This window comes from Neolamprologus brichardi, chromosome 17 (genome assembly GCF_056152115.1).
Source record: "Neolamprologus brichardi isolate AB-2024 chromosome 17, ASM5615211v1, whole genome shotgun sequence".
Taxonomy (NCBI): Eukaryota; Metazoa; Chordata; class Actinopteri; order Cichliformes; family Cichlidae; genus Neolamprologus; species Neolamprologus brichardi.
The window spans coordinates 8,670,889-8,698,590 of record NC_142120.1 but is presented as its reverse complement, the minus strand read 5'-3'; the positions used below and the strand labels follow the sequence as shown (position 1 = coordinate 8,698,590).

The 27,702-nt window shown below is 42.6% G+C and overlaps 1 protein-coding gene across 2 annotated transcripts; it reads left to right on the top strand.

Moving 5' to 3' along the window:
* The first annotated feature begins 561 nt into the window (after nt 1-561).
* Nucleotides 562-26,858, top strand: prickle1b (prickle homolog 1b). 2 transcript variants are annotated; one of them, XM_087830661.1, is made up of 8 exons: nt 562-775; nt 18,635-18,832; nt 19,557-19,670; nt 21,143-21,280; nt 23,350-23,553; nt 23,646-23,832; nt 23,929-24,918; nt 25,007-26,858. In XM_087830661.1, exons 2-8 carry the CDS (start codon nt 18,647-18,649, stop codon nt 25,972-25,974), a joined length of 2,787 nt encoding a protein of 928 aa, XP_087686787.1. In that variant the 5' UTR covers nt 562-775; nt 18,635-18,646; the 3' UTR covers nt 25,975-26,858. The 2 variants fall into 2 exon arrangements, with proteins under 2 accessions (XP_087686787.1, XP_087686786.1); XM_087830660.1 differs by lacking the exon at nt 562-775 and adding an exon at nt 14,995-15,308.
* Nucleotides 26,859-27,702: the final 844 nt, after the last annotated feature.

Genomic DNA, 27,702 nt, shown 5'->3' with positions numbered 1-27,702 from the left:
TCTGAACATGCTTTCATTCTGGGCTGCGCAGTGCCTAACACTTCCACACATCACTGCAGACGGTCAGTTTTTAGTTTCATGAGGCTACTGCTTTCCTGCATGGAGCGTGTGATATACTGTGCCATACACGCCACAGACAGGAAAGGAAACTGGGGTTGGGTCGGTGTGGGAGTCTGTTCTATCAAATATTCTTGTAAAAGTCATAAATTATGAAGAAGAGGTGAACGCAAGAGCATTTTACCGCACAGTTGCTGCTCTGTTCCTCAAGGGCTGTTTGTATGGTAATCACTTGTGAGTTTGTGGTGGCCTTCTCATCCTTTATGGCGCTTTCCACATTTATTGTATGAGATAATAGTGATCTTTTTTAATTTCCTAAACATACCCATAAACTCATAGCTTGGAGGTATACTGTATACTTTCTAGCAGAGGGGAGGGGGCGTGTGTGCGTTTCTGTATGGAGAGGAGGGAGGGAGAGGAATAGGGGGTGGGCAGCCCAGCCAATAGGCGCAGTGCAGCGTTAATGTCATTGCTGGACGCTCTTAACTTGATGCCAGAGCTGCGCAGCGCTCAGCCCTGGTGAGACTGCTTCTGATTATCTCTCTCTGTACTCACGATCATGCACTGAAAACATCATCACTGAGCTGATCCGGGACGCGGAACGGGACGGAGTTGTGCGTTTGCGGTTTGCGGCCAGCACGAATGCCTCCACAGTCGTGATTATTTTGATAAAAGGAATATTCAGGCTGCCCCGCATCGAGTTGTTGCTCCTTTAAAGGTGAGTGTTTGACCCGGTAATTCATTTTGTTCTGTAAACTGTGATGTGCGCGTTCTCGATAGTACTGTGAAGTCATGGTTTCTGCGTCAACAAGAACCAAGAGAGATTACCTGTCTCTCAGTTTACTTCATGGCCAAACAGGCGAGAACAAAAAGAAAAGACTTCGTTGAAGCACTGTGGCATTTTTTTTCCCCAAAAGAGAAAAAAAAATTGGGGGGGAATCTGTGAACCAGGGTGGGGGATTTTAACTTGGAAAATGTGCATGCGTAAAGACGCGCTGGTTTTCATTTTGGTTTCCAGATGTATGGCTGCCTCTTGTCACTCAGGTGGGCTCCATCGCTTTCTCCCTCGATCTGACTGCTCCTTTTCCCTCTCTTTGCAAGTTCCCAAAACTCCTCTGAAGTACATCTGTTGTGACACACCGCAGCCCAAAATCCACACACACGACAGAGTGATGCCACATCACTCCAACCGCGCTAAACAATTGACAAAGTCAGGCATTTCTTTCATACTCAGCCCCACATCAGACTTTAATCAGCCCTTTCACTGGAGTCAATTTGTTACAAGATGAACATGTTTACTCTCCCTTGGCTTAAGACTTTTAACTCAGAGTGCATAAAATATAGTTAAAACCGCGACTGTAAGTCTTACAGTGACGTGTTAAGGTAATAAAGCCAGTGGTGGCACCTAGTGGTGAGAGTGATTGCTAAGATGCTGCAGTGAGAGCAGTAGACTTGTGGGTCTAATTCTGGTTTTTGCATATGAGAAATCTTGTAAAGTAGAGTAATAACATATCCACACTGTAGTCTAAATTCAGACTCTTAAATGGGATATTTTGAAGCAACACTCTCTACCAGAAATGCTCTCCGGCCCATAAAGCCTTCTTGTTAACTGCCCCCAAAGTTAGTTGATCCAGGATCAGAGCAACCGAGGATCAGGTGACTGAGGTGTATTCCCCCTCTGTGGGAGGCCAGTCAGGCACACTGTGCTCCACTTTGCTGGGGGTATACGCGCTGCTATGCTAAGCCTTTGTTAATGAGTACGTATCTGTGTGTGTGTGTGTCCTTGTCTGTGTGTGGTACTGGGTCTAAGTGCTTGTGGATCAGCATGTCCATTACTTTGTATGCTTGTGTGCATCCGCTTTTCTGCTTATGTGTTCATGCGGGTGTGCGTGTGTGTGCATGTGTGTGAGAAAGAGAGATAGCTGTTTGGACTCAGGAGTTAAGCTGCTGTTAATTGGTCAGCCATTTGGACCACATGGGAGAGTCGAGTCAGGCAGTAGCTGAAATGATCGGTATGTTTTGGCTTGACTTCAGCGGGCTGCGGGACATGACACTGATTCCTTCATATAGATGCTGAACACTGTGGTTTGTCTTGTGTTTGTTCAAAAGAATAGCTTTTGAAATCCTCTTTTCACTAATCTTCTGAATATGCAGCTGGAGGTAGGGAGCATGACTTGTGTTTAATGGTTGTAAAATGTACCAACATTTAATTCGATCTTTTACAAGTTTGCTGCAACCATGACTTGCACTTTTGGCTGTCGCCCAGCAAAGACGTAGTATGAAACGTGAGAAACCATTAAAAGATTGATCCTCATTTTTACAAGTTGTGTTTTTACAACTTAAACTAATGTCAGACCTCAGAAGACAATTACCAGCTGCAGTAATTTTATTGGTGGTATCTTCTGTCCTTAAGAGCAGCAACAAGACACTCACTGAAGGAAAAAAAAGCTCAAGTATCAGTGACAACATGTGGCTAAGTCGCAAAAGGTGGGTTGCAAAGCGGCTTGCAGAAGCAGCAACAGCTGTATGTAGGTAGATTGAAGCAGCTTCATTAGCTTGCCCTACTTTCCATTTGGATAAGTTTCAGCTGAGCTATCAGCTGATGTGGGCTGGCACTGAAATCAGCTGTTATCATCTGATGTTCACTTTATCAGTTCAGGTAGTAAGAGATGATCATTTTTAGTGATGCAGAGAGCTGTTGGGTTTTTTTTATGCAATGAGGATAAGCAAAGAGCAAGGGGGGGGGGGGGTCAGCATTTAGAGGAGTTTGTGCCTTTAACGAGTAGGTTTAATGGAATTCTTTTGCCAAAACAAAACAAAAATGGGGCTAAAAGGTTAATTTTTTTTTTAACATATCACAGTGAGGGGAGTAAGGAAGCCTTCTAGCTGAGGAGAATGTGAATCAGATGGCAGTTTATGAAGCAGATGCAAAGGAGATGACCTTTTAGGCTTTATTCAAAGACAAGAATGACTCCATGGAGTAAAAATCCATGTCTCGCTTTGGCAGGAGAGGCGGATTAGATTATGAATGAATCCTCGACTTCTTGTTTGTTCCGCTTTCACGAAAGCCTCGGCAGCTTGTTGTTTGTGGACAGCCTCTAGCTTGACAGATTCATTTTTCAGAGCGGTGTCTCTTGATTAGAAACAGAAAACTTCGTCCTACACTTCTTCATTTTCTTCTCACATGCAACCCAGATTCTCATTCTCCAGTGGGGTTTGAGTGCCAGAGAGGAAATCCAGCCTGTAGATTGTTTTGATATTGTTGGATACTGTCCTGGAAAACCTTTCCTACTCAGCGACAAGGGTGTTCTGGATTTAGAACCACTGGCTTAAACACCTCAACTGATCACAGCAGTAAAGCTGCACGAAGAGCTCAGGATGTGGTGTTATTCACACTTTCTTTTTCTTTTTTTCTTTTTTTTTTTTTGGAACTTAAAAAATTTAGTCCAAAAAGTTGTAAGAAAACCTCTTTCATGGTCATTAGGTAACTTTTAGAGAAGGGCATCCCATTTAAAATCCATACTTTTCTAAACATAATAGTGTATACTAGGATGGTTTGCTACTGGGCTAACATCTTCGGGGGGGTTGCGCAGACTTTACACCCTTCTTGTGTCCCAGTGTTTAACTTGGAGGAAAGATTGGCATAAGATTAAATAAATGGAACCTAATAAGAAACATAAGCACAAATGTGAACAGCGTGTGTGTTTGTATTTGTGTTCATAAGAGTGCGAGAGACAGAAAAAAAAAAAACTGAGCGGCCTATTAGTAAGGCAACACTGTTCAGTCTGTGCACCTCTCTCAGCCTAAGACCAACATGCGTACACACAGGCAAGTTTGTTCTGTCATACTGGAATTAATCGAGTGTGGGGTTGTGTAAATCATTCCAAACCTCAAAACAGACACACACAAACACACACACACACGTGTATACACACTTATGCTTGCCAAGTAGCTATCCCCTGTAGTTGTGTGCAGAGGGCCAAACAGTGAAGGTCCAATTACTGAGCTGGAGCAACAGCACAGGGAACAATGAAGAACAGACGTTTTCTTGAATGTTTCAAAGCTACGCGAGCAAAAGAAATAAGACTTTCTGTGCATTTTCCTGACGTTTTGGATACTGAAGGTTAATCCAGAGACTAGCAGATTGTTAAATTAACCATTATTTGTTTTGTTTTTTGTTTTTTAAGTACATGTGATTGAAATGCCTGTCAGGCACTGGCATCGGTCAGGTCATTCATGTTTATGTGGGGTCTGAGACAGCAATCCTCGATCTACAAACACTAATCGTGATCCTTGTGCTCGTTAAGTGGTTTCAGACCAAACCCTGCAGGCCGCATTGGCTCCACAAGCCTTGTATTATGGTCAGCTTGTGGAGAGGAAAAGTAATTCGGGGTTTAGAGGAATATCAGACGCTGAGTAATGGACTCGGAGAGGGAACTGAGCTCAACTCTGTGTCAAAACACGCAGCGGAGCTGAAATGAAGTTGCCCGCAGCGCTTGCTAAGTGACGCAAAGCTGAGGTGTGTTTAGAGTTCCCGACTCGTGCCTGTGAGTGAGAGTCAATTTGGCACCAAGTTAATTACCTATACACACAGCTCTATTTGATGATGATTAAAGCCACACACACACACCTGCCCAGACACTGCCAGTCGCCAGCCTCGGCAGTTAGCGAGACATTAAAGGTGATGATTATTAGATGATAATAATTGAAAGGCTTTAAAGCCCAAGTGAGAGGTAAACAGTATAGATAGAAGGAGAGTCTCGTATAGGAAGACGAGATTTCACTGCAAAAACCACGTAATTATTCCCCATTCAAATGACCACCCTGAGGCAGAACACAAATGATAGCTTTCAGTTTTGTTTTTGATTGGGAAAAACATAAAAAGGTCTCTTCCTTAGATTCTGGGCTCTTGTTGGTTGTTGAGGGCGACATCAATCACGTAGCATTGCTGTTATGATGGGAAAACCTCTTCCAATTTTGGTGATCATGTTTCACAGTTTGATGTTTTGTGGCTTCATGTTTTTGCCTCAGTAACAAAAAAGAAAAAGAAAAAAAGAGACTGAGATCATCCTATGGATAATATTAAAGTTAGTTTTTTTAGAAACAGAGTTAACACGCTGTGCATCCAAGCCAAACTGGCAACTCCCGCTCTCTGTTTTGGGTGTTGGATACACAAAGCCGTTATTTAGGCACATTTGCCAGAAAAGAGTGTTATTTAAAGGAGAGAGCTATGTCAGAAACATAACAGTTACATGGTTTCAGGTCAGAGTTCAGGAAATCTTATTTGTGAATCTGGGCTTGCTGTTTCAGAGCGTGCATCAGCAAACATGGCTCAGCTTCAGCCCCTCTTTCCCCAAATTGGTCTCATGTGTTTGACATTGTGTTCCCGAGGCTAAGACCGAGTTGAATGTCTCAACTCAGACCTAATCAGGGACAGCCTGCTCCTTTCCCCTGCCTTCAGAGAATTTTCGTCTTTCTCCCTTCCCTTGCCTCGCTCTCTTTAGCATTTCACCTCTCTTTCACGTTGCACACGATCTTCTTGTGACTCTTCCAGGCCCACGAACTAATCACTGTCAGCAAGCTTCACAAAACAGGAGCAGATGTACCAAACGAGATGGTTTAATGCGTTGCGAAAAACACGAGCTGGCAAATTTCTTGTGATTGATATGATGAAACATTTAGTTATCATTACATTGGGTGGTCGCCTGTCTCTGCAGAAGTCTTTGGGGACATACCCTATCTGTCGCTGCATCTCCACGTTGCCTGACACGATCCCAGAGGACCAGCAGCCCTCTAATTCATTCAGAGGGGAAATGGCTCCATCCAATCTGATGCCACCCAGACTCAGGAAATGGCCTGTTGTGATAAATGCGATATAGATGAGGGTGGGGAAAATTACAGCACTATCACCAAATTTACCAAAAAGCTGTGGATGCTGCTTTTGCTTGAGGACTTGTAGAGTCACAACTTTCAGTATTAAATGTTCAAAACATCTCTAATTAATATTTTTGACAATCACTTCACTTCTGTTCACAGCAGGCTGTATATGGAGATGGACGTAGGCATCATTAGTGGCCTCCTGATTTGGAGTTTAACATTATAGCCCTTCCGATTTTGTTTTGGAGACCTGGAGGTGTTTGTCGGTTTGCATCCTCTCTCTGCTGCCGTCAAGTGGGGAGAAAAAGAGGCCAATGTACATTCATTACCATTCAAAGTTGCATAGGAACGCAGCTTCATCTTAAATGACTTTCCCATCTTACATAATAAGCCCCTAGCTGCCTTTGTGTTCTGTGGCAAGCAATCAAGCTGTGGTGTATCCTTCTGTCGGGACAATTTCTCCTCCAAGACACGAAGAATGTACCAGATTTTCAACCAGAGAGGTTAGCTGATGAAAGCTTTGGGGGTTTTCCAAGTGCTCTTCACAAAACAAATCCAAACAGTGATTTGTCTGCATTTCTGTGTTGTGAGATCCATCTGTTCCTTTTTTTTTCTGCCTGTGAAAATGGGGTTAAATTACCACTTGCATTAATGAGGTGGTAAATAAATGTCTCTTGTGTTTACACGAATGACCTCCAAAACCAGACAGTAAACTGAGGGGGGGAGAAAAAGAGGGGTTCATTATCTCAAATCAACCAACCGTGGAAAACAACATGTGGGGCCCTGTTTGTGTGTGCATACGGCTATGTGTCGTTGCATTTGTGTGTTTTGCATTTGTTTTTAATTATTTGAGACTTTACATGCATCTTTTGGAGTGTTGTAGAGGAAACCCCCAGGACTACCCCCCACCCTTTCCACCCTCGGGGCCTTTCAGACATCTGGTTGTGGATGGACACCTCATATCCCCAAGTATTACGTGCTGTTAAGCTCCTGGGAGCCGCCGCTGTGCACATCATTACAACCCTCCTCGGGCTTTGCCTGGAAGTTCGCTGAAACCCTATCGTTTGGTTCAGAGGGGTACAAATATGCTCTATATCCTTTTATGCTACTTCCTTCCCAGTTCGTCTCCCATCTGTTGCAGATTAGTTTTCGTTGTGTGTTTAGAGAGCAAAGCCCATTGCTGAGCGGGACTGATAGTAAACCCAGAAGGTTTTAGTCAGAACTGTCAGGTAGGTCTGAATTAACAGAGAGGCCAACTGAGGATATGCCCGGCTGAGAAGAAAGACGAGGGGCGGGGGGAGTTTAAAGAGAGAAGCAGACAGGGAGAGGGTGAGACAGGCTCCAAAGCCCACCAAACAGTGCGTCTGTTTACCCATGAACCTCAGGCCCGCTACTCGAGGGTCAGTGTGGAATGCCAACATGGTCTGCCTGGCCAAATTCAACTGCAGTTGCTGGGTAGTAGAAGGAGAGAGAAACAACCTTACAAAATGACCAGTCACGCCACTTTCCCTGTGATAGTGACTTTATTGAAGCACACAGCTCAAAGCCACTTTTATATAGCACACAGCCTCGATATCTGTCGCCCCCGTGCAACCCAAACTTGCCGTCAGAATGTTTGCGTTGCCGTGCCGGGTCGAGTTGCCGTCGCTCAGCTGTTCTTTTATCAGTCTCCTTTCAAAATCTCTAGTAGAAATCTGCACAAACGGGGCTTTGGAATGCGCAGTGAAACTAAAAGCTCTGCTGTATGGTTTCACATACACACCCTTCTCCCAACTACAAGCAGCTTTGAGAACTGTGCCAGCCCGTGCAGGCCAGACTGCAGGCCGAGTGTGACAAATTGCCCAGGGCTGCAAACTTGGTCAGACCCGTCTTTCCCAGCTCTTGTGTTTCCACCGCTAAATTATGGGAAAGCGATGGTGCCGGCATTATAACGCACAGCCGGTTTATGTGTGTGCATTTGTGTGTGTGTGTGTGTTGGTCTGTTCTGCTTGACTGATGTGCCATCCCTTCAGGGTCCTGTCATTAAGCCTCTGTGTACACAACCCCAATCCCTGGCCCACATCTATCTCTTATACTGAGTTGATGAGGGACTTGTGCACACACACACACACACACAGACACACATGCATGCACACGCCAACAGCTTTCCCATAGTAAATGTGATGCAACTCCGTAAGTTGTCTTGCAGGATGTGTCATCAGATGTGACTGTTTATACATTTACATCTCCCTCCTTCTTGTTATTTTTAATTTTATTTTCATTAGGAAATACTTGCATCTCACTTTGAGTGGCATAGCTCATTAAAAGCCCTGATTTATCTGTTTCCTTTGGCTGAAACATGTGGCACACTGTAAATCAGTCAAATGGATACTTGCAGCAAGAGAGAGGGACTTTTTGTAACAGCAATAACAATGCTGACTTAAGTCAACGTAGAGGAGATCAGCAAAAATAATAAAAGAGCCTACTTCGAGCCAACGCAGCTGGATGGTTGGACTCTCATTTCTGTGTTTCCAAGAGCAAGATATGTTGGGTCCTTTTTCAGTTGTAGTTTGTCATCCTTAAGTACAGTATCTGGGCTAAAAGCAGTTTCTTTGTGACTTTTTCCCTCAAAAGAGCAGCTTTTATCTAACCCTAACAATATTTTGTAGAAGTCTAATCAGAAAGGCCCGGCTTTTTTTAGCCATTCAAGTGAAGCAAATCAGCAGCCCATTTCTCCTGTTAACAAGTACGAGATAACGTGGTCCTTGACATTTTTCATCTTCATCAGCAGTCACTCACTCACCTCTGTTCTGTTATAGTTATAAATATCTGCATATCTGCCTCTTTTTTCTTTTTTTAAAAAAATAATTCCAACCCACACACACTCCTCTCAAAGCCTCGGTTAAAATATCTTCTAGCCTGGCTTTTATTAAAGAAGGAATACATCACTTAATAATATCAAATTAGAGCTGGACGGGAGGCACAAGACTCTTTTCTCTCTCTTCTCCTCAGCGTGCACGCACACACACAGCACTAGGATGACAACATGTTTGGCTTCCAGATGTATTCCCATTTTTCCATTGTGTTTCTCATTGATGTTCTAGTTCGTCATTGCAATGGAGTGTAAAAGTACTCTCTTATTTAAGACAGACTCATCACATTTAAAAGGTTGTTATTATACAGCTAAAGCCCACCTGTGCGGCCTAAATGGGACTAAAATTGGGACATTTTCATTTGATTTGGCAGCTAAAATGTATCTGAAACGTGCTGAGTGCAACTGTAAAAACTACAGGAAAAGCACTGTGTACATTGTATACTGCTTTTCTTAAGCCGGTGTCAGACTTTCAGTGTTGTAGTTTAATCTGTCGGTAACTACATGTGCTTGAGTCACATATCAAGCAACACTCCCATACTCCAAATCAGAACATCTTGAAGAACTTGAAGAATTTCCAATTTTGAATTATTTTTGGTAAAAGTAAGACTAAGACAAGAAAAGTGTAGCTTCCAAACCCAATACCTACCAAAGCTCCAATGACATCTGACAAACCCTTGCACTTTATAGCACTTTTATTACCCCCTCTGTTGCCCCAGAGGTGTGTAGGTAACACCCTGGAGTGGTTAACAAATCTCAGCAGAGAGTTTTATGACTTTAAACTTAAATTACACTCAACCGGGGAGTGTCAAGGAATATTAACACTGATGTGGCAAAAACCTCCAAGCTTCTCCACACTTCCACAGACCTGATTTGCAGCAGCGAGTCGGGCTGGTGGGCCTTGTTAGCGAGGGCTAAAGATCCCATTTCCTGGTGTGAAAGGCTGCTGTGAGGCGTCTGTCAGCGTGAATAGGGCTGAATGTAGAAATCAGTAAAATGTAATGGATGTGAATTGACGCAGGTCTCAGTGTGAGTAAGGGTACATGTGGCTGGAGCTAAACACTTGTGAAAACTGTATTTTTCAAGTCAGATTTAAGTAAGAGAGGTTTGTCCCATGGGTGTTGATAACTGAGTTATATTCCCAGTAATATAAGACAAGAAGTTTCTAAAAAACTAAAGAAAGTTTTGATTTTCATAACTAGGTGCATTTGTCACAAACCTAGCCTCATGGATCCCACCAGCTAGTGCACTCCTATACACTAGCTGGTGGGATCTATAGTGCTGATCCCAAACCTGGGTAAATGGGGGGCACACAGCGTAAAAATGTGTACCAAATCACACATTCAGATCAATCCGCTGTGGCAATCCTTGGTAATGAGCAAGCAGCCGAAAGTACCTCTTTCTGTCTGTGGCTGTCAGTTTCTACGTCTGCAGTAGTGCTTGTTGTGTCAGGATCTTTAGGTAATTGGTTAGCAGACACTCGCCTTGCTTAAGGCATCAGTTTGACATAGACAGTTTGCTTTTAAATAAGTGGTTTGCACTGAGCTGTTTCCTTATCAGAATAGGGAGTAGTTAACGCAACGGACGTAGATTAGCACTGAAAGTTGCCACTGAAGACAATAACCTTTGGAAGACATACTAGTTCTTTAAGTTCTGTTTTCTTTAATCCTGGAGAACTGTTTGCACAATCTGGTGTATTTCATCATGTATTTGCACTTTACGCTACTTTAACATCAGGAATGATCTGCTTGAGTTTTTATGACAACCTGTCCTGCAGCATGTTGAGACATGCCACTGTCCTTGTTGATTTCGGTTTTGAGCAACCAGGGGGCGATTTCCTCCTTGTATTAGCATTCTAAGGGATCAGGTAAAGTGTTGCCCCTTGGGGTTGAAACAAAGCTGACAGACTGCAGGTGTGAATGACTGTTATAAATGAGAATGGAGAAGATCACTGCTGGAATGGAGCATCGTTTTCTTTGTAACCCTTCCCTCTACAATAAAGGTCAGGAAAAGTCTGAATTGCCAGCCAAGCTGTGTTCCAAAAGATGAAGAAATTTTAAAAAAGTGCAGCCAGAAAGCGTAAGTAAGTGTGCTGTGTGTGTGTGCATTTGTGTGCAGCTTATGTGTAGTCTAGACTCTTGGATTTCAAGTTTAGAAAAGGCCAGGAGATCTTGTCTGAACCACAGTCCGAAGCTTATGCCAAGGAAATAAAACTCTGCTCACAAAGTCCTTTGAGACCTGATCAAAAGGTTTCTGTCCAAATTGCTTTGGACTTTACTGAATTTAGACCGATATTTTGAGCCAGTAATGTTACTGGATATCAGCCAAGGCTGTGTAAAAAGGAATCAAGAACCCGTGCTCCAGTCACTTCTCATTTAAAATCAGTAGTTTTTACCTGTTGTTGAACAAGCTGGGATTAAGTGCTGTTTTTAGCTGTTTTTGAAAAAGCAACCGAATGCAGAATAACACTGAGTACTTGCATTTTACAACATTAAAAAGGGTCTGTTTTTAACAAAATCCCAGCTGTGTGTGATTTTCACGCATCTGTGCTCATGCACTAAGCCCTGGGGTCAAATGTCGCTGCATAAACTCTCCATTAGCAATATGCTAGTCATTAGCCTAAGACATGTGAATGAAGCCTAAACGTCATCTATTCTGCACATGTCTAATCGCTTTGCAGAGACCTGAAACGTGAAATATTTGCCTCATAATGACTTACACCCATTAAAAAGATATTGTCAAGCAATAAAACTACAGGATAATCTTAATGAGATAAAGTTCAGGTTTGTATGAGGTTTGCTGTTAAGATTAAAAAGCCAAGAAGTATAAAGCAACTTTTAATGTCTCTATCACCATGTTTCTTTAAATTTACAACAGATAAGCAAACCAACACCTGTAAGATTAATATTCTGAATTAAAAAGGATTTCTGAGTCTTTCTGCTCTGTCAGACCCTCGTTTCTCTCTAGGAAGAGGCAGAGGAGACAGTAAGGTCAACTGTCCTTTTATGTTTTCTTAAGAACCATAGGTCTCTGGCCACAAGCCCAGGCCCCGTCTGAAAGGCAGATATTTGCCTATTGTCTGGTATAAAGCCACTCATCTGTCCTCCATTCAGCCAGGAGCATTCCTCACCCGCTCATTGGCTGGTTTCATTATCTGAATTAAGTTGCTGTCTATAACAAAAATAGGTTCCCTTCTCTACCTGTCTACCTGGAATAAGATTTGCCAAGCTTTTGAAATGCATATCCAGATAAATATCTTAGGAAACTTAATGCACATCTCTCTGAGGGTTAAACACAAAGTGGCTTTTGCAGTGCAGTGCCAAGACTCCTGGAAAACTCAAGAGCTTTTCTGAAAGGTTTACCCTCTAACTGGACTGCCAGGCTCCGCTGTCTCTTCTCTCAATTTCAAATATGTGTTGGTATGCCAGGAAAGAAGGCCGTGCTGGCAACGCACATAGACAGTCCCATCTCTAAGCACACAGAGATCCCCATTCTCTATCTCACTTTCCTAAGCTAATTAGCTAACTGAGTCATTTCTCATTTGTAACAGGTAATCCGACATGTGACAAACAGCTCTTTTGCCCTCTCCACAAGCAATTTTTTCGGGGTCGCCAGAGGAGAAGGCGTCTTTGTCTGCTGGACAATCGAGTAAACTCATTATTCATTTTTGACTCTTTTTAAATGAAGCCATTGCTGCTTTTCAGCCTTTCACAATGACGGATGATGGCGAGCTTGTCCAAATAATCACATCAAACTTCCCTAGGCTCATCTCAGTGAATTCTGCTTGCATACTCTTTGTTGGCTTCATGCGTTATTTTTTCCACCATGGAACAATAAGTGTAACTTTTCACATTTGATCTCTACTAATGCAAGTGTCACCTTCGGGTGTCATTGTAGATCTGAGCTCTTTACACCTGGTTCTGCCAGATTGTTGGGAGTTTCTTAAAGTGAAGTATCATTTGACAATAACATCATTGTGGAGTGAGAGATGAGGATGGAGTGGACCCCTTTTTCTTGGCAATGTCCGAGATGGGCTGAACCCGACAGATCCTCTGCGTGAGAATTTCCTGAGATGGATGAGTTGAGACTTGAGGGGAAGCAAGGTCAACATTTAACTGGTGAAACACAAACAAGACCCAAGGAGCTGTCTAATGGACAAGCTGCTTTTAAATGACTGAACACCTCCAAACACAGTGTGTCAGGTGTCAATATGTTGGCAAACAAAGACCCAAAGTTGCTATTATCAATATTTTTATATAAACAGTGGGTCACATGAATCCTTGTATGTGAAAGTGGATCATTTATAGCGAGGAGCTCAGGAAGTCAAGTCAGGTTTAAAAACCTTTTTAAAGCATCTTTTTAATGTTATTATTTTTGGTTTTTAGCAGCTTCTGTAGATAGAAGGATTTAGAGCAAAGGTTTTGCCAGTTTGTTGGTCTTGAATATTCAGGTGTGCCACAGTCTTCCCAGGAGTAGACATCCCAGCAGGCTCACCTCAAGTTCAGACCATGTAGTGGTCAGAGAAACTGATTAAAAACCCCGAGATTCCATCTCAGGCTCCACAGGCCTCAGTTGTTAAAGTTCAAGTCAGTACAATTAGAAGAACACAGGACAGGTATGGATTGCTTGAAAGGGCTGCCAGGAGAACAACGCTTTATTCTAAAAAGACCATGGCAGCATGGCTTGGTTTTGGAAAGCTGCATCTGAAAAAGCCAGGAGACTTCTAGAACGATGTCCTTTAAACAGACAAGACCAAAGAGATGCTTGACTTTAATGCACGGCACCATGTTTGGAGAAAACCATTCACATCATATCAGCTTAAAAACTTCATACCAGTTTTGAGGCAGGGTGGTGGAGGGGTGATGATTTGGGCTTGTTTTGCAGTGATTGGACCATGAACTCCTCTGTATATCGAAGTGTTCTAGAGTTAAATCTCTGTCAAACAGTTAAAGCTCGGCCCAAGTTGGCTCATGTAGCAAGGCAATGATCTTGAGCATGGCAGCACAACAGTCAACAGAATGGCTGAAAAAAGAAAGGAGCTAGTGTGTTGCAATGGCTATAAATGTGCTAAAATTAATTCAGGGTGCTCTCCATTAATATTAACGAATAAAAGGCTACAAAAGTGACTTACAACCATCCCCATAATTTCATGATATGTTGACTGGACTTAAAACAGATGGCACACTTTTACAGATAACCTTAGTAATGTGATTAAATAAATGATGGATGGATGATGGTAAAATGAATGATGTTGGATACTAGATCTCTAAACAAGATACTTACTCACCTATTATAAACTATATAGTCTTTGAAGTCTTGTTCTACCCTATTTAATAGTTCTCCAGGATTAGTATTGTACATTAGTTGGATTTACAGTTTGTCATTGCTGCCCCTAGTGGCCAAAATATGTCATCATAAATTTAAATTAGCTGTTTAAATGCACCATAATTTATCTCAGATTTCTTTTATCAGTGATGCCTCATTTTCATCAAGTAGCATTTACAATCAAACCTTTAAAGTACTCTTAATTTCCCTCTTTTTTTGAGCGTAAGTTGTTGGGTTTTTTCTTTTTAGATGAGATAGTGGAGCAGCTGGACCTAGAACCGATTACCCACCACATGATCTAATCAGCAGATGAGGACAAATTAATGCAACATTATTAGAGCAAATGGCATGAGATTGATCAAAGTGGATGACCCCAGGAACCACGGTGAAAGCGAGCAGCCACTCGCATTATAAATAGAATTTTAATCCCTAACTGGAAAGTGAAGAGGAAGGGAGTTCATCATAAACATATGTGAGTATTTCAAAACGCTATATATTAAAAAAAAATATTGAAATCGCTTTTAAAGTTGAACAGTTACTCTGAAAGTTGAAAGTGGCAGGGTCGACATGAACAGTTGTGTGGCTTGCAGTACAAGATGTTTTGGAAAGACAGGACAGACTGATAGAGACAAAGAGAAAGTGTGAGAGAGGAGAGTGAACATGTCATCTGGCTCTCAGGAATCCTTCAGCTAGTCTAGGAGAGGGGGAGGGGGGTGCAGGGTGGAGGGCTTGGTGTCAGGGGAAGGGGGTGTTGACTCTGAAGGTTGTGTGTGTGTGTGTGTTGTGTGAGTGATTGAAGTGTAGTGGCAGGCAGGGGGACTGAGGGAGGGGCTGACAAGGCTTGGCTGCCCCAAGAGCACACTCTCACAGTGGGATCAGAGACACTACAGATAGAGACGTCGCCCTCACTCATTGCTCACTGGACCTTAAAAATTTTGGATTCCTAACTGAGTTGTTATCCTGCTCCAGAGTGAGAGCTATCCTCCTCTTAGGCTCTCACCATAGCTGATGTTGACTTTCAAAGGTTGAGACTTTGGCGTGGGACACTTCCTGACTGAGTGGGATCTGGATCTGATTAGAACGTGGATCCACTGGGCTCGACGCAGCAGACATGTAGCCAGAGCTGCGCGACCAGGGAATTCTGGAAGTGAATGAGGGCTTTATGCAAAGGGTGGAAAGGGAGATGCTGTTCCTGGAGGTAAGAGAAAAGTGGATGAGTAGGCGAAACTTACTGAAACTTGCAAACACGTTTGAACCTCTGCTGGTGGAAAATTCTTCAAAAGGTCCAGCCATTACGCACACTTAGGAGGAACCTGTGTGTGTATGTATGCTTTGTATTTTAAAAAACATGTCTTATTTTAGCATCTTGAGGCGGTGTGTACAGTTTTTTGAGAGGCTGTGCAGGTGGTCTTACTCCCGACTGTGTCCTCTGCACCCCCTGACACCCATTTGGCTTTAAAATAACACTCTTTAGCAGTCAAAGAGCAGTGACCTCAGCCTTTGAACTCCACAATCTAATTGTTTTCCTAAATCAAATCTTACAGCACTCAGAAAAAAACTTCTTTTTTGTTTATTTATTTTTTATTCTAAAACTTATAGACCATTATATGAACTACAGGTAACTAAGCTTTAACTGTTGTTGGGAACTCTTCCTTGTAGTTCATTTGAAAATAACATTTGACTCACTCGATGACGGAGTACCCCCAGAAAACGGTCAGATAAGTGGGAGAGTCACACATTGTTAAGTTAGCTGGCTACACCTGGCCCCTGTTTACACATCCCCAATGATGTGATTCTTTAAACGTCTTCCTTTTTTTAGCCTGTTTGACCTCTTCCTGTGACGTTTTTGTTGTGACCCTGCTGCTGGATTCAGCCGAATAGGTGGACATTTTTTTTTGTTTTTGTTTTCCACAAAGGCAGTCATTGTGTTATTGCCAAGAGGTGACATGGTGAAATGTGAGTTGCTGTGTATGTTGGCTCAGGAATCCGCAGTCACCTTTTTCTCCCGTTAGTGGGATTAGAAGCAGAAGAGCCGTGGGGCAGACGGAAAGTGTTAGAGCTGCTAAACCATAAGCAAGCCACCCTCAAACCGATCAGCTAATGTCTAACTGACTGTAATACGAGCACCTCAATGTTTCACCCGTTTTCTGGTTTTAGTGTCTTTAAAAAAAGGCATTTCCTGCTTTGTTTTACTTACATGATAGGGATGTCCGACAGTGCTAATCCTATTATAAAAATAATGGGTACCTGCTGCTTCATACAAAGGTGTATTAAAAAAAAACAAACCCACACAGACAGTGATATTTAAGGTTTTAAGTTTTAGCCCTCAGGCCTTCAAACCAATTCAGAAACAACTATATTATTGCTAATTTAGTGGCATTAAATAATCTTTATAATAAGAATTACTCATCTACATCTACTTACTGGTCTTAACTAGGTTAGACGAGATAAAGCAGAACAAGTAAAGAAAAGCTTCTGAGTGATAACATTATCTATTCTACCATAAAACCTGATAGATTAGTCACTGAGGAACAAAGCGACACTCAAAAAACCCTTTGTCCTGTGATAAGAGCTGTGGTTTAGACCTTAAACACCATTTGTAATCTGTAAATTTCAAGTTTTGAAGCCCTGGGCTTTATTCAACTGTATGCTAATTATGGGTATGTTAATACCTGTCTTCTTAGGGGGGTTGGATTGTGGTGGAGGAAACCCTGCCAGCCTGCTCACCTCACTCCCCAGGCTTTCCACTTTGCATTGTGAGTTCAGTTGCGGCTGATAGTTAACCTTTTGAAGGGGAAACTCATTCTTGTGGTTGCGTTTTTTTTTCCCCTCTGTCTTTGCTTGTTTCTTTGACACAGTTCAACAGTTCCTAACAGTCCTTAACCACTACCTCCCACTCTAATCATTTTTGCCCAGTCCACAAGTGACTGGGTATCACACTACACAAATCTTTGTCTGAGTAAGTTCGCAAGTTCTACAGGCATAGTTAACACTCAATATTTTGGTCAATGGCAGCTATCAAGACTATAATGTCCCCAATGGTGCTGCTCTTTTGTGAACAATCAATCCAGCGAGGTGGGCCGGTGTAAGATTTGACTGCTTTACCCCAAACAAGCCCTATTCTGGTCTGGATTCGCATGTCAAAGAGGGCGGGGCCAGAAGAGAAGCTGTTTTGACACCTTCGAGACCAAAGTTGTTATCAGGTCAATAAAGGTGGGAGACACACAACAAGATGGATTGACCTCCAGTCATGTACGACTGTTATCAGCTTGTACAGAGAAACAACAAAAGCTGCTTGAAAGGCGGCTGACAGCGGAGTCACACCGCAGTCGAGTGGGCGCATGCAGTTCTCCACACCACTAAATCATTCATTGTTATTTTTGAATTATTTTGAACGTCACTATAAACTCCGTGCAGTGATCACCGCACGTGGGCATCCTTACAGCTGCTTGATAGGCTTCAAGCCTCGCTAGCATAGGGGATAAGGCCAACAGATGCCTTGTGGCTAACAGATGGAAATTTCAGCTGGGTCTTGTTATGTCAGAGTATTACTAGCTTAGATTAAACCAAGCCTCTTTTTACTGATGGTTTATTATGCACTAGTGATGGTTTATTATGCACAACACGCGTCAACCCAGTAAATCAAGTTCTGTAATCTCTGTGTCTGTTCTTCGCCTAACTTGACATCCGATCCGCTTCAGTGCTTGATTTGTGATCGTACAGGTGATCGTATCACAACCACTTCATTTATAAACTATGTCATAAGAATGACATAGTTTTTCAGTGCTTTCTTTCCATCTCTCTCTGGCATCTACCTTTTGTTGATGTTGCAATGGGCACAAGTCAAGTAAATGTATCATGGTGTATACATCTCCACTTAAAAAGAAATAACAAACTGCTTATTGCAAACTGCGTCCTGCATGCTTACCATATTGGGGGGGAGCCTGATATGATTTTTCCATTATAAATCTTTCATCAGAGTTTGTCTCGAGTATCCTTTGAAGATGGACAATTTTCACCCTTCCAGCATGATCCTGTAATGGAATAAACAAAGGAAGCCTGATAAAGTACACTAATGGATGGAAAATAACATATTAGCTATTTTTGAGCATGACTCAAGAAGTTTGAATCGTGGAAGGATTCTGTGAGATGCCACGGAGAGCTTGTCCTTTCTTCTCTGTTTGCTCTTTGCTCTTCTCGTATTTTTCTAGCCATTATGTTAAACTCTAAAAACAGTGCTGGGATAAGAGCAATTATCTTGTTGAGAAAGGAGAAGAAACAGAGATTAAAACTAATTGGCGGATTGGAGGCTTTTAAGAAATTCGGAGGACTTTACAGTAAGTGCAAATAAAAATCCCAGATCAGCAGTATCCCAGCCAACTGGTGCCAAGAAGGTAAAATCCAGAACTTTGTGTGTAATTAGAGAAAGTATATGAAGCAAACAGAGGAGGGCTAAAAAGCATATATGAATGAAAGGCTGGGTCTGTTCTTTATGACTCCTAATCCTTCTTTGTTTGCTTGCAGCACCCGTGTGTGATGAACCTGGAGCGCGGTGAGAGAGGGGAGCGTCCTTTACCCCGAGGCCCCGAGATGGAAACTCGCACTGGGGGGAAGATGGGGAAGATATCCGTGGGCTTCCAGAGGAGCTCCACCTCAGATGATGACTCCGGATGTGCGTTGGAAGAGTATGCATGGGTGCCACCAGGACTCAGGCCTGAACAGGTAGGACCTTAATTCCCAAATTACTTAATTTGACCATTATGAGAAACACACACTTGCTTTTTGTCTCACTGCTATGTCTCCCAGTGTTGTCTTTGAATGCGTACAAACGTCCAAATTTTAGCTTTTTTTTTTTTTTTTTTTTTTGTGAAAACCTGCAAGTTGATAGCATGCTTTTAGTTTAGTTCAAACAAGGTTATGTGCACAGTGCATTCCCTATGCCCTAATAGCAGATTAGTAGTGCTGCATGCTCAACTCAACATCTAGCTGTGGATTTAAAAAAAAAAAAAATGTTGCATCCAGTAGTGTAAATATGGTGAATGCATTCATCCCATTTCAGTTAGAAATTGCTGCGGTCTCGCATATTTTCCTATATTTTCTTCACGGCACTGCACACCAACAAACAAAAGTTTGTTCGTGTTTCCATTGCTCCTGTCAGGGGAAATTAACCAAGGCAAACATTAACATTTACAGTCCCTTTGCTGTCTCCCTTTTATGTGGAGAGATTTAACAGTCGGGCGCCTGTGACTGGAGAGGGGTTGACATGTTTGGCTGGGAGTGTCACAAAAAAAAAAAAGGAGCGTTGCTGTGTGTGCAGTCATTCTCCACTGATATCCTTCACCTGAATAGAAGAAAGAGGAAAAACTCCTCGTCTTTTGTTTCCTCTTGAAGAGCTCAATCTGCCGGTGATTTGACAAAATTCCATTTAACATGTCTCCATCTCCAGGTCCAGATGTATTTCGCCTCCCTGCCAGAAGACAAGGTGCCATACGTCAACAGCCCAGGAGAGAAACACAGAATCAGACAGCTCCTATACCAGCTGCCACCGCATGACAACGAGGTAGAGATCTTTATAGAAAAGAGACAGAACATATGAGAACTGAAGAGGAAATACGGAGCTCAGCCAAGATACGATGAAACTAACATTCATGTGTGACTATTGCTTTAAAAAAGTTGCCTTTTTCTGGCATTTTCTTATAACTTAGTTCAGTCTAAGAAGGTTTTTGAATGTGTTACAGCTGATTTTTTTGGGGGGGTTTTTTGTTGGGTTTTTTTACACACAATTCTAAAGGTGATCCTGAGAGGTCAAATGCAGTGCAACTTAGAAAAACACCAGCAAATACACAAATGGTGCAAAAGCCCACAAAATACAACAGCTGTTGGGAAGAAAAAATAAACACAAAAAGTTGTATAAAACATAAAGGGAATAAAAAAAACATGCAACAGAAGTTGAAAAAAAGCCATGGGGGAAGTGTCTTTGGAGAGACGATAAGGTGACGGAACAGTTGCGGAAGTGACAGAAACCAAAACATCTCAAGGATTACTCTGAAACAAGCTTAAAAGAAGCAGAGGATTTATCTAATACTATAGACACATGTATGCTATTAGCAGTTTACTGTTAGCTTCTCACTTCCGCAGCAGTTTGATCACATTATTGTCTCTCCAAAAACACTTTTGTTTGCAGCATTTTTTTCTATTTTCAGGTGTTTTCATAAACCAAATCCAGCAGTTGAGTAAATCTCACACAGTCTTAGTGTTCTTTTTATAGTTAAGCTAAAACAAGGGCTACATTCCCTCAACCCTGGTTTAATAAACAAAAAAAAAAACCAAAACCAAAAAACCCCTAATGTGACAGTAAAGCACAAGCCAGCCTCTTCTACATGGCTTTATGGTGTGTAAACCAGCACCCCTTTCACATCTGTGTTAATAGAGTTTACATTAGGCGATATGGTCGGGTGTTATCACCAGCATGGGGGAGGGAAGGGGTTCACTGACATAGGTGGTCTCTATGCACACAATAGGTACACACAAACAATGTTTGACTGAGCGGTTTGATGATGTTTGTTGGCAGACCTGGTGGTTATGGAAGCAAACTGCCCGAGGATTCCTTGCGTAACTGTGGTTAGAAGGGATAAGCGCTTTGTGCGCATGGAAGGCAGTGAGCGTGTGCATCTGTGTGTGTGTGCGCGCGTATGAGCTCACACATCGTTTACTGTTGTTTAGAGAACAACCGAGCTGGTTGTTAGGACAGTCCTGGTCCTTTTTATCTGAACCTTCATCACCCGCTCTAAACACAGAGGAAGGGTTTGTGTATTGCTCATGTCATCCTTTCAACGCAACCTTGAGGAGGATTGACATTAATTAAACCCTTTTCCAGCCACATATGGACTCGCTGTGATAATTTCCCCCAAAGTTGCATGAAAAGATGAAAGCCAAAACATCAGCAGTAATTGCTGGAGGTCTCAAGATGCCGTTTCTCATCTTCCTCATCTAAATTGACCTTTTTGTTTCTCTCTTTCCTTTTATCAACAGGTGCGTTACTGCCACTCTCTAACAGAGGAAGAAAAGAGGGAGCTCCACATGTTTAGCACTCAGAGGAAGAGAGAGGCCCTGGGGAGAGGAACACCCAAAGTTCTACCCCGAGCTCTGCAACACACCCGCTGTGAAAATGTAGGTGCTACACATGAATACTCATAACCACACACATACCCGCATGCTGTAAGTGCACAAAAAGACCTAGCATCACTTAACACTCACGTAGCCACGTGGTAATAATTTACAGGGAAACCAACTGGTGGGTCTTAAGTTATTTATATCATGTGCTACTAACATCCTCTATCCAATCCAAATGCCTGGCAACCCAAAGAACAACCTGATTGGCTAGTGTAGCGGCTTTAATCATCGACATAAACTTCCTTGTTAGGTAGGGCGAGAGAGGAAACAAGGAAATTGGGAGGATCGTGTTTAAATCAAGTAGACAAGCTAGTTTTTCATGAGGAAATCAGCCAATTTCCTCCTGCCCCACTATATCCCAGCGTGACAGACTGCAACAAGAATCCAACGGTTAATAAGTCATTCTTACCATAGTCTTCAAATCCAGTTTTTTCCAAAGCAGTCACACTATGTGGTATATAATTCCAAATTTACTGTTTGTTTACAGTATATGCAGCTGGTTGTAAGACTTTATGGCGATGTGGAGATGGCTTTTTTTTTTTTGTTTTTTGCCTTTATGTGGACAGGCCAATTTTTTTTTCTTCATGATTATTTGTAAATATTTTTTGGAAAGTTGGACTTTTGTGAAAAGAGCCACCTTGGTTCCATTTTCCGGCTGAAGTCACAAGGAGCAAACAACAAAAATGGCAACAACCCTAAAGCCCAATCTCTTTTATACCGCTCATTTACCGATGCATAACATTTAGTGTCAGTCAAACCATCCTTGATCATGTTTCTGAAAAACTTCCCTTCAGTGCAGCAGATGTAAATATTAGTATTGTGTGGCTTCCGCCAAATTCAAGCAAGCAAGCAAGTGAGCCACATCCTCTGTCGGGTATCCAAGAAGAACAGATGAAATGCCGCCATGTGTATTCCCCCAGACAGGCAGATGAAGTCTGCCACCATCTGAAAACAGTTGCTAACATGGGGATCCAAGGTCGCAGACACTGAACGGACTAACATGATGACCAGCGGCCATGCGCATGTGGTTAGGCACATCGGAAATGCATGTGTATTCACTCAGCCTCTGCAAGCTGTTATCACCCTCTAACTCAGACAGCCATGCTTCTACTGCACATGCGATTCAAAAATATATCATGAAGACAATTGGACACACTTTGTCAGGCTCTAGTTTCCTGGTGCCTGACTTTTAGCGACAGGCAACACCCCCATATTCAAGGCCCCTTTCTGTTCACCCTTGTATAATAATGGTTAACAGCTGGGCACGCAATCCCATGCTGCCTATGGGTGTCTCATAACTCTGCCTAGTTATATAAAGACTCTACATTCAGACATGCTCGGGCCATCTCTGCGGAGTCATATGAGTCTTCCACTTAGAACCAAGGTCGAGTGCTTTCCGTTTTAAGATTACAGGACAAAAACGCTGCCCACTTCCTCAGTAATGTCTAATGAATAATTGAGGGTTTCATTGCAGAGTAAACAGCCGCTGATTGAAATCCAGAGAAAGCCAAATATGTTTGAGCTTGTCCTCTAATCTTCAATTGGTAAAGCAGGGCTAGATTCGTGTTTTCTTTTTTTAAATGAACACATTTACCTACTTGCAAAGTGTTGTAACTCGGGAAGATTTACATGTGCAGTCTTTTTTTAATAGCAAGCTGTGTTGCCGTGAAAAGCTTACCTTTCATTGAGGATTATCATTAAGTAGGAGTCACTAATGCGTTTTTAAATACACTCCTTTGGCATTTGCACTATGACAACCTGTTGTTTGGCCTTCTTTGTCTTAGCATCACTGCAAATGGAACGTCAGCAGATATATGATATATTTTGAATATTTATCTCATCTCATTTATCTCTTCTTTGTTTGCCCTGCACGGGTCGTGGGTATCAACTGTCTCTTACACGTACTGTAAAATGTCATTCCTCTATGCAATTGTTTCTTTATTTACCCCCACACATTTATTCTCAAGGTAGGGTATTTATCACCTAAGCAGGGCTATGTTCTCAATGAACTCTCAGTATTCCCTCCCGCCTTTGGAATCTCATGGGTTATCTGTTGTGTTTATCAGTGCTGTGGAGACATCAAGGGAGGCGAGATGGCAATTTTTGCATCCAGAGCAGGACCGAACCCCTGCTGGCACCCGGCGTGCTTCGTGTGTGCCACGTGTCAAGAACTCTTGGTGGATCTGATCTATTTCTACCATAGTGGCAAGATCCTCTGCGGCAGACACCACGCCGAGCTTCTAAAACCGCGATGTTCTTCCTGTGATGAGGTAAATGGCAGTAATGGTATACTGGGTACTGTTATGTTAATGTTTTAAAAGGATTCCTCATAATTAACATTAGAATATGCTTTTCCCGTTAGATCATCTTTGCAGATGAGTGCACTGAAGCAGAGGGTCGTCATTGGCACATGAAGCACTTTGCCTGTTTTGAGTGTGGGACAATGCTAGGAGGCCAGCGGTACATCATGAAGGATGGAAGGCCCTACTGCTGTGGGTGCTTTGAGTCATTGTACGCAGAGTACTGTGAATCCTGTGGTGAAAACATTGGTAAGTTATATTTTCACTTCATTCCCCTATACTAAAAACAAGGTCCCACTGATGTATTCTTTTGTGTACTTAATTTTTTTAAATCATATCTTATAGGTGTTGACCATGCCCAGATGACCTATGAAGGTGTGCACTGGCATGCCACTGACCAGTGCTTCTGTTGTGCCCAGTGTAAGACATCCTTGCTGGGTTGCCCATTCCTGCCCAAGCAAGGTCGCATCTATTGCTCAAAGGCCTGCAGCCAGGGGGAAGACATTCATGCCTCAGACTCATCTGATTCTGCATTCCAGTCTGCTCGTTCACGTGAATCCCGGCGCAGTGTTCGTATGGGGAAGAGCAGCAGGCCAGCTGAACAATGGAGGCAGTCACAGCTTTTCAATCCTCCTGCCACCGTCCCCTCGTTTGAGCACAAGCATGAAAATGGTGAGGGTGAAGCAGACGCCGATGGTGACATTGATATTGTAGGGCGTAAGCTTGCTCATTTCGGCCTGGATGAGGAGAGGTTCTGGCGAGAGCGGGAGGAGCCGGATGCAGGGGGAGAGGAGGATCCAGAAGAGTGGGCCCAGCATGAAGACTATATGACTCAGCTTCTACTCAAGTTTGGTGACCGTGGGATGGTACACCAACTTCAGCAACCATCCCAAAAATCTCCTAGTCTTTCTGGTGACACAAACAGGCTAATAAGTGTGTCTGATCCCTGGCTAAAGCCCGATACTACATCTATGGGGATTGCTTCTCCCACTCCTGCCAGTCCCACCCAGAGTCATTCCTCCAGCCAATCCCGAGCCAACAGCCTTAGCCCTGGACTGATGAGCAAGAAGAACCTGCCTGAAATGTATTGGGCCCAATCGCAGGACGGGCTGGGAGATTCAGCCTATGGGAGCCACCCAGGTCCTGCCAGTGCCAGAAAGATCCAAGAATTGGAGTTGGACCAAGATCAGGACCAGTCTGGGGCAAGACAGGCCTTCTGGGCAGACAGCAGACAGTGGTATGAAGACTCTTTGGAGTGTATTGCTGATGAGCTGAGGAATGTTGAAAAGAGTGTTGGAGACTCCATGGATTCCCTGGCTCTTTCAAATATCACTGGTAAGGAGATGTTTATATGAATTTAATTGTTTTGTTTTATTAAAAAAAAAAAAGCTCAAAATTGACCTTCCTTGTTCATCCTCCTTAGGTGCATCAGTGGATGGAGATGGGAGGGACAGACCTTCAGTCTATACCCTTCATCCCATGCAGAATCCCTTGGTGGCAGAGAACTGTGAAAAGATGAGCAACATGGGAACGTTTAATTCCTCTCATCTTCATCACAGTGCCAATTCCCTCAATCTAAAACTGGACAAGGGAAATGAAGATGACGAGGAAGAAATAGCACTGACATTGAGGGGAGACACACAAGGTGGCATTCACTCATTGTCTCCACATTCGGAAGACCTTCCTGCCACCTTTGTTCATGCTCCAGCTCTGAGGAGAAGCAAGTCCCAATCCCGGCCCCCTCAGATGGTCAAGTTCTCAGAAGACACTGTGGATAATGGATATAATGATGGATATGAGGTCAATATCAGAAAGCACCCCATGAGTGAGAAGCCACACAGAAGGGCATACTGCCCAGATGAGATGGGCAGAGAAAGAATCCGCCCGACAAGCCACATAGGGCGCAACAGGCAGCACCACCACCGGTCAGGCAGGCACCATAGGAGCCGCAAGTCTCGGTCAGACAATGCCCTTCACATGGTGCCTTTGGAGAAGGTGCAGAGGCCGTATGAGCCCCAACAGCAAGGTCTTGTCAATCCGCCATATGGTGCTATGCTCCTGCAACATCCTTCACACCGGTTGCCAGTTGCTTATCCCCAAACTCGATCTGACTATATGCTTGGGAGCTCGATGCATAATGACCCACGGGTTGAGCACTTCATGGGGCTCTACAGAGATGAGGATGACTCATGCTCTACTTGCTCTTCCTCATCATCGGACTCTGAGGAGGAGGGCTATTTTCTAGGTCAGCCAATCCCTCAGCCCCGATCTAATGTGCGCTACTATGCAGAGGACTACCCAACAAGGGTCACGGCCCTTTCTTCCCAGAGCCATGGCCCACAGACTGGTCGGCAGAAGAGTCAACGGTCCAAAAACTGTATAATTTCTTAAAAACACCAGAGTGTATTTACTTTAGAATCTGCACAATGCGGTCAAGATTTTCAGTATGTATGGTGGTTTACACAGATCAAATCTGAGATTAGAATGGCAGCACTAACATGTAGTGTATGGCCAAATTCAAAATGCATATCGTATTTCAGGCCTATATCGACTGAAACAAGAAGTCTTTAATTTCAACTCTTAGGACCACAAAAAAGATGTGCAACATATAGTTTTTGTGTGTGTGTGTGTGCGTGTGTGTTCAAAGGTGGCCTCAGTACTGGGTCTTACTGATTTTCAGCACTAAGATAATGCACGGACTGATAAAGTTGAACACCTTTTGCTTCAGATTATGTACAGCTGGCGGTGGAGAAGTTAAACTTTAATTTCAGCTTTTACTATTCAGTTTTACTTTTTAAAATGTTTTATGTTCATTTAATTTTTGCAGCAGTATCTTTTCTGTATTAAAGTGGCACAAAGGTTAATAACGTAGAACATAGAAACTAACCAAATAATTATTTAAAACATAATACAAAATTAAAATGTACATACTAAGTTAAGATTTTAATACTGCTATTTTTATATCCACGTTTAAAATGGTTGTTTTGCTTGAAGTCTATGATTTAAAAAAATGTTTTAATAGTGAAAAGAACTCTTAATATGTTATGAGAAACAACTAAGACAGTGCCACTTTCTTCAGTTACGTGCCATACTATTCAATAACAGTGCCACATATATTCCACTATTGGTGTACAATTTCTAAAATGACTGGCAGACCCACCAGTATTTTCCATATTCAGCCCAGCTGTTCACTACCATTGCTCTGAAATAATCAGCAAAAATGCTTTGTGATGTAAAAATGCTTGTAATAAATATTTTTCTTCAAAGCCTCAAAACTGACTGTTCTGTTTTTGAGTTTGGAAATTATTATTGCAACCACAGACTACTTAAAAGGCTGGGTCATGTGTTTCTGAACCCTGCATTTTGACATTGCATTATAGCTCTTGGTCATCAATAGCTATACAATGCTGCACGAAAAACCTTGAATGCTTTGGTTGCTTGCAGATTGCCATGGTTGCCAGTAGATTACATGGAAGATCCCAACTTGTGTGCAAACTATTTGAAACTGAAAAGTATGACACAAACCAGAAGCGGAGAACTTTTGCTTTCAAAGTAAACATTTTTTTTCACTTCTGAAATGTAATGGTTGCTGGGAAAGGCATAACTTTTTACTTTGAAGGCAAACGTTCCCTGTTTCTGGATTGTGTTGCACTTTCTTCAAATTTTACTACAGCTCTGAGAGCAATTGGCAAACATTTACAGACCAGTTGGCATTTTCTGAACAAACTGTGGGCAACTGCTGCAATCTACTAGAGAGCAAAGCAATCACAAGCATGGTTTTTGTACAGCACGCTGTTTTCACCTGGTCACAGCCCGCAACCACATATATCAACTGGTCAGGGAATACACAGCCGCCAAACTTTCTAGGCTATAGCTTTCTAGGCAAGCTATGTCTATAAATTGTATGGGTGAATTCCATTGTACAAACATATTAATAAGTATCAACTATCCGACTAATAAGACACTAGAGGTGCAGTTTGTCTTAATAAAATTGACCTTCCAAAGAACATGAGCACTTTAGCTGTCGCCATCCGTTTTCCCATTGACTTACATGGCAACAGAAGTTTTTGCGATTGTGACCACAGCTATAGAAAACATGTTGACTCACAGACTCCAGAG

Excerpts from the sequence above, each read along its gene's own strand:
- prickle1b (XM_087830660.1), top strand. The coding sequence starts at position 15,273 with ATGCAAAGGGTGGAAAGGGAGATGCTGTTCCTGGAG. Across the intron at positions 23,554-23,645 it reads GATGTTCTTCCTGTGATGAG|ATCATCTTTGCAGATGAGTG; the intron begins GTAAATGGCAGT and ends TTTTCCCGTTAG. Across the intron at positions 24,919-25,006 it reads GGCTCTTTCAAATATCACTG|GTGCATCAGTGGATGGAGAT; the intron begins GTAAGGAGATGT and ends CATCCTCCTTAG.